The 12,825-nt window shown below is 36.8% G+C and overlaps 1 protein-coding gene across 1 annotated transcript in view; it reads left to right on the forward strand.

Moving 5' to 3' along the window:
- LOC105863941 (rho GTPase-activating protein 20-like) overlaps positions 1-12,825 on the forward strand; it is a 65,541-nt gene that overhangs the window by 40,405 nt on the left and 12,311 nt on the right. Inside the window, exons 13-16 of the mRNA XM_076001423.1 lie at positions 5,768-6,189; positions 7,340-7,501; positions 9,810-9,919; positions 12,090-12,279. Coding sequence (XP_075857538.1) covers positions 5,768-6,189; positions 7,340-7,501; positions 9,810-9,919; positions 12,090-12,279 — 884 coding nt within the window. The remainder of the gene's footprint in view (positions 1-5,767; positions 6,190-7,339; positions 7,502-9,809; positions 9,920-12,089; positions 12,280-12,825) is intronic.

The following is a 12,825-nucleotide window of genomic DNA, read 5'->3' on the forward strand; positions in this document are numbered from 1 at the left end:
TTGAATGACATAGTCATCCCTAGAATAAAAGTGGAAGTGTTCTAGACTTATGTGGGATCTTTCTGAGCGTGGTCTGAAGTAGTGCTTGGAGTTCCCGCCTGAACTGAACTTTTATGGTAGATAGTAAAATATGAGAAACATCTTTTTCTTTTTTATTATTATTAGAATTTTTTTCATTTTTTTCTTTTTTTATTATTTCAAAATATTACAGGTAACCAATATTTTTGGTTACAAGGATAGATTTTGTGATGCTTGAATCAGGGTTATAAGTGTCCTCATCACTCTGATAGGGCTCACTGTACACATTGGGTAGGTTTTCACCCATCCCCTTCTCCCCTTCCATATTGCTTGATTTCCACTGAGTTTTACTTCCCTCTGTGCACATGTGTGCTCATCAGTTAGTTACAATCTGATAGTAAGTACATATGGTATTCATTTTTCCATCCTTGAGATACTTCACTTAGGATAATGATCACCACTTCCATCCAAATTTTTGCACAAGGCATTAATTCATTTTTCCTAATGGCTGAGTAGTATCCCATGGTATACATACACCACATTTTGTTAATTCGCTCATGACTGGATGGGCACTTGGGTTGATGCCACATCTTTGAATTGTGCTGCAGTATACATTCAAGTGCAGGTGTCTTTTTGGTAAAGTGACTTCTCCTTTGAGTAAATGCCCAGTAGTGGGACTTCTGGATCAAATGGCAGGTCTACTTTTAGTTCTTTGAGGAATCTCCATACTGTTTTAATTTGCAGTCCCACCAACAGTGTATAAGTTTTCCTTTCTCTGTGCATCCATGCCAGCATCTATTGTTTTTGTCCTTTTTAATAAAATTCATTCCAACACAGCTAAGGTAATATCTGCTTGTGGTTTTGATTTGCATTTCCCTAATGATTAGTGATATTGAGCAATTTTTCTTATATTTATTGGCCATTTGTCTATCTTCTTTTGAAAAGCTTCTGTTCATGTCTTTTGCCCATTTCTTAATGTTTTTTTTTCTTGCTGATTTGCTTGAGGTTTTTATAGATTCTGGTTATTTTCCCTTTATCTGACATATAGCTTGCTGATATTTTCTCCCATTCTGTAGGTTGTTTGTGTGCTCTGCTGATTATTTCCTTAGCTGTGCAAAAGCCTTTTAATTTAACCAAGTCCCATTTATTTATTTTTATTGTTGCTACAATTGCCATTTGGGTCTTACTCATAAATTCTTTGCGTAGGCTGATATCCAGAAGAATTTTTCCTATATTTTCTTCTACAATTCTTACTATTTCCAGCCTTGCATTTAAGGCTTTTATCCATCTTGAATTCATTTTTTTTTGAGTGGTGAGAGATATGGATCCTGTTTGATTTTTCTGCATGTGGCTATCCAATTTTCCCAGGACCATTTACTGAATAGGGATTCTTTTCCCCAGTACATATTGTTGTTGTCTGCTTTGTCAAAGAGCAGTTGCCTGTATGTGGATGGTTCTAGCTGGAGCAATCAGGCAAGAAAAAGAAATAAAGGGTATCCAAATTGGGAAAGAGGAAGTCAAACTATTGTTTTTTGCTGACAATATAATCTTATATCTGCAAAATCCTAAAAACTTCACCAAGAGACTTCTGGAATAAATAAATTCAGCAAAGTTGCATGTTACAAAATAAACATACACAAATCAGTAGCATTCCTATACACTAATAACATTCAAGCTGAGAATCAAGTCAAAGACTCAGTAACATTCACAATAGCTACAAAAAAATAAAATACCTAGGAATATACCTGAATAAGAAGGTGAAAGATGTTTACAAAGAGAACAGTGAAACACTGAAGAAGGAAATCACAGATGACATAGACAAATGGAAAAATATATCATGCTCATGGATTGATGCAATTAACATTGTTAAATTGTCCATGCTACCCAAAGTGATCTACAGATTCAATGCAATTCCCATCTAAATAAGAAAATGATATTTCACAGATTGAGAAAAAATAATTCTATGGTTTGTCTGGAACAAGAAAAGAGTTGGAATAGCCAAAGCAATCTTACACCATCAGAACAAATTTGGAGGCATCAAATTACCAGACTTCAAATATGCTACAAGGCTATACTAACTAAAACAGCATCTCATTGGCACAAAAGTAGAGACATAGACTGATGCAATAGGACAGAGAATTCAAATATAAAACCATTTTTTTCTTCTACCTATTTTCTCTGTAATTCCAATGTTCTCCCCCCACGTGTTTCCTACTCTAGCTACAAGGGAGGCATTCTTAATTTGTGGAGGTATATTGCCAGAATAGAATTTCTAATTAAACCTTTTTGTTCTCATGATTATTACTATATAAGCACAAAGTCTTAAGAATTGTACTCTTTAATATTCACTTCCCTTATTTAAGCATGAAAAAAATACTAGTCTGAATTGTACCAGAGTTATTCAGGAAATCCAGATTTACATTAATTTAGTTAGCTTTACATTTACATCACTCATTTTTATAGTACTAGCATGTTTTTTCATCAGCTTTTAACACTTAGAAATTAAGAGCTATGCATTATAAGCTGTGCAAGAAAGTAAACATTAATGACTTCTTTTCTCAGTCCCAGAGTAAATATGAACTCTCAGATTTAATGCTGTATATAACAGATGACATGGCTACCACTGAAAGTATTTATGACAAAGTAAAAGACTAGATTTCTACTTTATTCTCTGTCAACACTCATACCATAGCTGATATAGAATTTGTTGATAGAGCATTCCTTTGAAGAAGTGAATGAAAGCTAAAAAAAAACAAATAAATCTGATAGTTGTAGAAATAATAAAATCAGGTTAATGTGAGTAAACAAGACTGAGTACAGCTACTTAACATACATATTAATGTACACATGAAACAAATATTTGCACAGATTGACATTGATAGACATCTAGGAATCCCTTCTTGGATTTAAGACAGGGTTTAGTTTTCTGTTTTTTGCAATGGCAGAGGTTGGGAATGTCAGGGTAGGAAGGAAGTGCTTCAGTTGGGCAGACTATTGCTGTTCCTTCATGTCTGCAGACCTCCTGAGGGGGGTGACACCAATGGAGAGTGGATGCAGAGAGGAGGCCCTCTTTGTGAGGAGGAGATTGGTATCTTGGCAGCTTTAATCAAGATTTCTGTGACCTATGCCACGTTTTCCTGCATAATTCTCTCAGTAAGCCTCTGAGAAAGAAGTAATTTTTTTTCTATTTTAAAGACTAGAAAAGAGGGTAAGTAACTTGCCCAAGTAAGTATCTGAACCAGGAGTCTACCCGGACTACTGTCCCCAGAGCCAAAGACCTTTACACACCTGACCTTTACTATCCCCAAAGCCAAAGACCCTTACACACCTGAGTAAGTCTGGCGTGGGTTTATGTGATGATGTACTTACTATATCCCAGGAAGTGAAGTGCAGGTGATGGTTTTAAGGCCATTTGGTAAAATGTTGCTTACTTGCTGATCTTCCCACAACTTGGCCTTTTAAATATTTGGCTTAATTAGGTTATTCTGAGGAAATAAAATTCTAAAATATGTTATAGCCAAACAATATGGAAGCCTTCTTTGAAATTAGCCCCTGACACCACTGACCACATCCTCCTTGAAAAGCTGCTCTCCTGCAATGTTTCATTATCAGGGAATGCTGGAAGCTAAACATCTTCTCTGGGTAGCTTTGTTGGGTGTCACAATGCCACACAGCCAGAGTTTAATGACTAATTCCCATGCCTTCTCAGTGGAGAAAATGGGGTCCAACCATGAGTGGGCACTACCTGTTCATTATGGCTCCTCAAATCCTGGTTGCATTAACCTTAATTGCAGGCTCTTTGGAATCTGCCCCACAAATGCAAGCTTCAGGGGTTAGCCAGAGATTTGGGCACAATGTACACGCTATTTGTGGTTCCCACTATCAAGTTTTCTCCTTCTTGGATCCTCCCTCCCTTCCCAGCTGCTGTGGGTACCTCTGTCTTGGTTCTCTACTTGTTCAAGCCAGCAAGAGTACAGGTTTCTCTCTAAATGTCAGTCACCCCCCACTACCGTGACACCTGCCTTGAGACTAAATTTCTAAGAATGTGAAACTCACCCAGTGCTATGCCATTCCCTCTCCACTTCTACCTTGTTTTGGTTACTCTCCAGTGCCTTCTGGTAGGTTTCTTTTGGTTTGTTTCTGCAGAGTGCACAGTTGTTACCTGTGTGCATGTGCTGCAGGGGAGAGGCAGGGGTCATCCACTTTTAGAATTGGAACCTCAAAGAGCTTTTATGTGTCAAAACTTGTGCTCTTAACTCTCAAATTCCTTAACTTTCATGTTAAAATTAGACACAGATGATACCAAAAACATTCTTACACTGTGGTATCATAATAGTATAACTTACTGTTGACGTTTCTTACTTCTGCCTATTTTGTTCATGCTGTCTTTTTCTACTAAAATCCCTTCACATTTTCAATTGTAGTTCAATAGTGATTTATTGAGTGCTTACTATATTCAAGACACTATGCTCTATCTGTTGAATTGTTATTCATTCCAAATACAAATCAAATGCCAGTGCCTACAAGATCACTCCCTTCCCTACTGCTGGATAGATGTGATCTACTTTCCTCTGAATGCCTTCGGTATTTTTTTTCCTCCCTTATGACATTTTATTCCTTGCTGTGCTTGCTTTCATCCTCATCAATGAGAGGTCCCCTTTCTGTTAAATCATAAACTTCATTTGCAAGGGCAAGTCTCACTCATGTTTGCATCCATCCATGCTACCTTAAACATGCTTTTTTTTTTTTTTTTTTTGAGACAGAGTCTCGCCTTGTTGCCCGGGCTAGAGTGAGTGCCGTGGCATCAGCCTAGCTCACAGCAACCTCAAACTCCTGGACTCAAGCAATCCTTCTGCCTCAGCCTCCCGAGTAGCTGGGACTACCAGCATGCACCCATGCCTGGTTAATTTTTTCAATATATTTTTTAGTTGTCCAGCTAATTTTCTTTCTATTATTAGTAGACATGGGGTCTCGCTCTTGCTCAGGCTGGTCTCGAACTCCTGAACTCAAATGACCCACCCATCTGGGCCTCCCAGAGTGCTAAGATTACAGGCGTGAGCCACCACACCCGGCCTAAACATGCTTTTTAAAATTGGGAACTGAAAAGAAACATGAAGGTTCTTGCATTAGGATTGGAAACAAAAAAATGTAGGCTATCAGCTTCCTGTCTCTGCTCTTAATACTAGAGTGGGACATCAGGTAATAAAGTATTGTTTATTTCTAGGGAAAATGTTAATAGAGATAAATCCTCTCTTACTTCCTCTTCCTCTGCCTCTTTCTCTTCATCCTTTTCCTGTTGATGTCGTCCTTTTCTTCCTCCTGCTTCCCCTTCCCCTTCATCTTGCCCTCCCATCCTCTCTTCTCTGTTTTTCTCACTATTGAATTATGATCAATAATCATATTTGGTATGATTATTGGTATGCAACACTTTTTTGCTTTAAGTTGTTATAGTCAAAAAGGAAGACTTTCTTTCGCCTTTAAAAATTTACTACCAAAACTCAAGTAAACAGACCAATGATGTCCCAAAAATGGATGGGAGAACTCAAATATTTGATTTTCCCTTCATTGAGCTTCTTTCATTTATAAAATATTATCATGAAATATAGTTTGACTTCTCAATAACAAAGGACATCTATAAATATTTTTTCTCTTTGAGGCATTGTAAGGAACATATTGTAAAATGGAAATTTTAGAAATAAGGTGAAAATGAGTTAAACTAATTTTGCTAATAATTCCACTCCTTTGGTAGATTCACATTGGAAGACATCTCAAAAGAGAAGATGTGTCATCAATTTGGCCTGTTGTTGGGGTTCTCGTGCTGACCAGGACAACTCCCTTGTGTCACTGCCAACATCTCCTGTGGCAGGACAGCTCCTTGGACTTTCTTTGGAAAATACCTCTGAGAACGACACCCATGAGGTTGTTGATGCCCCATGTGTCAATGCAGGAAAGACCGTTGCCCAGGGAAGTAAAAACATGGCCTCTATTTTAAAGTTCACTGATGACATCCTCAAGCAGCCTGAGGTGCAAGATGTTTTAAACAAAAATGACTGTGACTTGGAGCACTGCAATGAAGAACATGCTCAAATAGAAGATCCACCTGAGTCCAAACTTTTTGGAGTCTCTCTCAAAAACATTTGTAAGAATGACAATCTGCCGAAACCTATCATGGTAAGGCTTATTTTGTCCTCTAAACCAATGGGAAAGGGGATGTGGGAAGGGAGAGCTCCAGGAGATAGATCTTTCCCCAAATGGAAAAACTATAGACACCCCTGGTTACTTGAAAGTATAAAAATCTGACATAGTATTGCAGAATCAGAAGGAAAACATAGTAAGAAGAGATAATCTAGTCTACTGATTACAAGAGCCACATCAGCCTGCTCAGATAAATTAGGATTTGCTCTGTAGAAAGAGAATCTTCATTATCCCTCAGAAATCCTTTCTTGAACTCCACATTGTTCTGAAAGTCTTCTTTTGTCACATTAATATCAGAGACTACTGAATCTTATATTTAATTTTTAAGAATTGTTTTATTTGTAGTTAAAGTGCTTAAGCATAAAGATACAGTCTCTGGCTTTTATTCTTCTTTTGCATATACAATCATTCAGATCAAAGCCACTGAGTTTACATTCTCTGTAATTGATATATTAATCTCTTCTAAGCAGAATTTAGTCAGTATCCTCTAAGCATTATGGTACATGTATGGCATTTCATGCTATGTTGTACACCTATAAGTGCCAGGCACCAGGCCGGCCACTGTTGGTTATCCTTCACAACAAATTTCAGGGGTAGTTAACATCACATCATCATCACTTCTTGACAAATTTTTTGAAGCCTCAGAACTTTATTCAAGGTTACAAAGTAAATATGTAGCACAACTAGGTTTCAAATCCCATAGATTGCATGTCTCCAAAACCCATCCTCCTCTTACACTGCAAGATGTAAAAATAGAAAAAAATCAAAATTAAAAAACACTTAAAATACTCCATTAGCAACTTTTAGGCATACAGTGCATTGTTGTGAACTGTAGTTTCCTTGGTATACAGTAGATCACCTGAACTTAATTGTCCTATCTAACTGAAATTTTGTATCCTTTCACCAAAATCTCCCCAACTCCAGTACCACCTCTACACCTTGGGAACCACCATTCTGCTCTCCATAAAAATTGACTTTAATCTTTGTAGCCACCCATCCAGCTCCAATCCTTCAGTGCTTCTACACTAGCACATCCCAGCCTCTGGCGGCCAAAGAGGGCAAGAACATGTTCCCTTGTTTATATGTGTGAAGTTCCATTTGGTTTTTTTCCTTTGCTTTCCCATAGGATATTCTTTTGTTCCTGAATGAAAAAGGCCCTCTGAAGGAAGGTGTCTTCTTTGTACCAGCCAACATAGAATACTGCCGACAACTAAAAGAAAAACTTAATTGTGGAGTACCAGTACAGCTGTACTGGGAAAATGCCTTCGTGCTGGCATCTATCTTAATGGTAGGAAAGTTCTTCCTTTATCCACAGCTCTCAAGCAAGATAATTTTTTTTTAATTATGAGCATTATTTCTGTTTACAGTAGCCTATAATAGATTTAGAATTGAAATAGTGTTAAAAAACACATTTCACAAATCAACATTGGACTTTAAAAGCCACCACCACTGATATAACATATCAGATGTGCTTTTTAAATAGTTTTTGTGGCATGCTAATCTCATCTTCTGAAACTCCATGTAAAAGACAAAATTTAATTAAAACTTAAATTAATCAAAACACGGCGCTCTCAGAGATGTTTACCAAAACACACCTCCTGCTTGCGATGATTTCCTCACTGTCTCACTACCTTCTTAATGAAAGCAAAGTGTTCAAAAACTAACATTTATTAGACTTTTGAAAATAATTACAGAAATTTATTATAAGAAAATACATTTGCCTTATAACTAAAACAAAAATTAGCTGAGACTGCTGAAAAATCCTTTTGTTTACATAATCCTCATGCCACAAATATTCTTTCTCTTGTCCCCTAACAACTTTTACTTTAAAAGCTGAAGAGGAATGAATTTGACATCCAGGTTTTCTTTTAACTTTAACACATTTGGCTTTCTTTGTAGTTCTGCTTCAACCGTCGTTACTTAAGCCCCATCTACAGTTACGAGGTTATAGAGTTCTAAAATGTTTTCTACCCCACATTCTTGGAAATGCCGTACAGTTTTGGAAAAGCTAGAGTCAAAACAAGCTTTTGCAGAGGTTTTGACCCTGGAAATCGCTTCTGCAGAACTGCCTTAGGCTCTTATCTCCCAAAGGATTGGAATAGACCACTGCTAGGGGTAGACGCAGGGCCCTAGCCTGCATCTCTGGGCCTGTAGCATAAAAACCAAATGAAGAAAAACATAATAACAATGAGTCTTGCATACGTCTACTCCAGCTGAGTGGCTACATACAATCTTGCTTCATGACTTTATGTACAATCACGTGTTTCGTGGTACATTAATGTTTGGCCATATAACACCAGCTGCAGTTTAATGATGACTTCTGCTATGGATCCGACCTTGTTGGCATTGATGTGTACAAAATGGTGAAGGTCTGTCCCTACCCTGGAGGCGCTCATAAGCAAGTGGGAAATATGCCCATGTAATCAGCTAACTGTAACAATAAGGTATCATAGCTTTCATATTAGTGAAATGAACATGATACATAAGTAGCAGGTTGAGTGTTGCCTTCTATAAAGAACATAGATAACGTTATTGTTTTGGTGTTTCAGCGAAAGTTAAAATAATGCAGTTGTAGACTTTCACCTTTCTATATGTTATAAACAGGAAATTTCAAGGAGGTAGCCAACTATAGGTATAGTGCTTCCACCAGAAATTGAGTTTCCTTTGCCTAATGTTTGCTTAGTGGGAGATCAGAGTAAAAGCTTGGCGCTGCTAATGCCATGCCAAAAGCAACAGTGAGAGTTGGCCTAGAATAAAATTTCTCAGACTAGGAACAAATTTAATTTACTTTTAAGTTTTTGTAAACAAAAGCAAAACAGCCAGTGCCCTGAATCATATCCTGTTTGTGTCATGGTTTGGTTTCAGCACACTCAGCCTCATCAGTAGTCTCAGCAGAATAGCGTCTCCAAGAAAGGATAATGTACTGTGGAGACATTACTTACTGTATGTCAAGCACAGTAGTGCTGCCCAAGCCCCCAGATCTCAGCTTGTACCCCGAATACTTTATCTCCCAAAATATATGACAACCTTTCTATATGGAATACTGGGGAGAATTCTAAGTAGCTCTGTATGCAATTGTGCACCAATAGCACTGGAATATAAGTTTCTAAGCTTTATTCACTTCTGTCTCCCTAGAACCTCGAGAAGTGCTTGGCACCTATGAATAAGCACTTATACAAGGATTGAATGAATGATTATGAGATTATGGGCCTCACAGATATCTGGGTGCATTTCCTTGAACTAGCCATTTAAGGGAAGGGGAAAAGAGGACTTAGAATGGTTTACTGCCAGACCTGGTCATGTTCTATTAGTTTCCTCAAGTGTGTGCAAACAGGAGGATCCACCCAAACGGATTGTCCTTTCTCTTTCCCACCATAATCCAGACCTTGGTTACCCCAGTGGCTTTTGTTAGAAAAAAATTAGAGCCTCTATTTATTTGTCTCCAGTCTGTAGTGAATTGGCACAGAGCTCTGGATAGTTTATGGAAGGGACGACTTAAATGAACTTTTCAACAACATATTTTCTTTCTGGTTTCTCTAATACGTACTTGGCATGAGAATAATGATTTAAAATATTTGTTTTTTCATCTATGTTAGGACTTTCTAAAAGAAATTCCTGGAAGTATTTTGTCATCCAATCTTTATAATGAGTGGGTCAGTGTCATGGATAATGGAAGGGATAAAGATAAAATAAATAAAATTCAAAGGTAATTATTCTATTTTTTATGTCTCAAAAATCCTTTCTAAAAACTTTAAAAGCTATTAAGTTTGTCTGTTAAAAATCAGTCATATTCATAGGGACCAGTTTAAAATGGATTTTTGCTAGCTCCTCATAGTTATTTTTCATTCCCTAATCCTATTAACATGGAATACTTGAGTAGTATACACCTTCTGTATATCTGAATTAATAAGAGCTGTCATTCAATAGTTCACTAGGTAATACTGTAGGCCCAGTCTACAGTTTATGATCTCAATTTTGGTAAATATTATAGTAACTCCTTATATAATTCCTTCAGGAACTGAAGTCATACAGAGAAAATGACCCATTTCCTCTACTCTAGCAATTCCATAATAATGCAATATAATCAGTGCTATAAAAGAGATATCAGAGAATCAGTTAACTCCTTGAGAAGTGTCAAGGAAAAGGAGAGTTCCAAAGTCTCAGTCTGATCACAAAGATGCACTATTTCTATTCATACACAGGGAAATTGCTTGGAGAACTCATCACCCCCATGCAGGGGTATTTCTTGCATTATAATAGACTAGGAAAGAAATGTCCATCAACAAAAAGAAATCCTTTGAGTTCTGTAAAAACTCAAGAATCCAAAAATAATTTTATTTGCATATGCTTGTTTAGTACAGTTATTTTCTTGAGCAACTTTTAAATGTGAATTATCTACATAGTATTCTTGATGGACATCATTTATATGTGTACCATACTATACCTGTGGAATATACTAGAAACTAAACCAGGTGACATAATACTACCTCCTCTTTCTTTATAGTTTGGTGGAAGCCATTCACATAGCATAAGAGTTTATATTTGTTTGCTCATTGTCCAAAACGTTATCTATCTATCCATCCTATAAGTTGTTAAAGAGTGGTTTTTTTTGTAAAAAGGTAATATGACTGTCATGCAAATATAAAATAAACACATGTGAAAGATTTTCTTAAATTGTTAATAAGGAAACCAAGAGGATACTACAGCCATCTTTGTAGATTTCAAATTACCGCAACTTTTGTGTTCAACCAAGTTGAGCCAGAAATACTGAAAATGAATTTACAGAAAGATACAAAACTGGCCTTTTCTACTAGGGCAAGGGTGCAGATAAATTAGTTGTCTCTCCACCACCCAGAATTTTCAAGTCTTTAGCCAAGTGTTATGTGCACTGCTATCAGTTTTCTACAACTTACACAATTGTAAAATAGTCCTTGTGAAAAGGCTTAGGGATCCCATAGTAACATTTTCTAGAAGCATTTTCTAGATGCCTTGTTTTCCATTGAATACACCCAGCAATCTTTTGGTCTATTTCAAAGTCCTTCATAACTTACCCTTACAAAAACTGTACTCACTGTCAGTCTGTTATAGTGAAGAAAGGCTTTTCTACTATCTGTGCAACAGGAATCAGACTACCTTGTTATCACCATGTTGAAGCTTCTTATACAAAACAGCAGCAATCATGGATATCAGCTTATACATGTTTTCTGGATAGCAGTAACAATAATTTTTGGTGAATAATCATTTAAAAATCCCTTATCAATTGCCAAATGAGAACGGTAGAAAGCATACTATTATAAATTGACTTATATGTAAAAGTGATCCTAATGAGGGGACATTTGGGACAAATCAACCTTAGAAGATGGAGGAGCAGAGCAGAGACTCTCAGAATGGACCTGGAAGTCTTTATAGCTGAGGTTTGGGTTCTCACCAAGAGACAACATTCATGAGTTGCTACGTGGAAATAAAGGAGAACTTGAAATTTAATTGCTGTTTAATTTTATCAGAGAAGTTTTTGTGGGTTTTGGTTGAGATTATTCTGAATTGTTACAGGATTTGCCTAAGTTTAAACATATCCTACTAGTTTCAGGGAAATATTTCAGAGAGACTTTTATTGTTTAATGGTACTTTTTCACCATCCTTTCACATTTTCATTGGGTTGTGAAGACAATGTAGAAATATACAAAAAAAAAATAAATCCCAAGTGCTTATTTTTTCCTCTTCAGGCATCCTCACTTTGCTTGGTACACATTAAGTGAAGCTTGCGTATCTGAGTTGGGTTCTTGATTTGCGGTCTTCTTTGTGCAAAGTTAGAGTTGCCTGTCTTTAAAGTTTAAAAAAAAAAGTCTCATATAAAGAGTGCATTTTTCTGTCTTTAGGCTCTTAGACAAGCTTCCAAGAGCAAATGTTGTGCTCTTAAACTATCTATTTGCCTTACTGTATAATATTGAGAAAAATTCTGCATCGAATCAGATGGATTCATCAAACCTGGCAGCATGTGTGGCTCCCACGATTCTTTGGCCTGCTCCTTCTTGTGGCCTGGAAGCAGAAAATGAGTTGGCAAGAAAGGTAATGAATGTTTCTTGTCTGCCCTGGGGGACTGCATCACCATTTTGCAAATGAAATTTGAGGCATTAATTATAATAGACAATTTCTTAAATAGCCTAAATATACTTCTAAGTTAGAGTTTACTAACTATGAGGTGTTTTATTCTATCCTGGTAGACTATACAAAAGTGATTTGTCAGGAAGAAAAGTGATAAAAATTGATTTACTTCTCTTTTCACTTTAAAGAGGATAAACAATATGATTAACTGATACCACAGGAGTGATATAAAGCAACTGATACAACTGTAAAATTTAAATGAGGCAAAACAAAAAGGATGCTGGAGTTAGGCAAGCCAAGATGCAATTCTCAGTCCCACCACTTGCCTGATGCATGATCTTGGGCAAATCCAGTGACACTGATCCAGTGTCCTCATCTAAAAATGTGGAAGTGGTAATAATACAGTAGTTGCTTAAAAACTTCACTCCTGTGGTGTCTGGCAGTTAATGGCGTGTTTGAAGATATCATATATATTCAGATATGAAATGGGGTTTACAAACATGTTATGTG

This window comes from Microcebus murinus, chromosome 4 (assembly GCF_040939455.1).
Source record: "Microcebus murinus isolate Inina chromosome 4, M.murinus_Inina_mat1.0, whole genome shotgun sequence".
NCBI classification, from domain to species: domain Eukaryota; kingdom Metazoa; phylum Chordata; class Mammalia; order Primates; family Cheirogaleidae; genus Microcebus; species Microcebus murinus.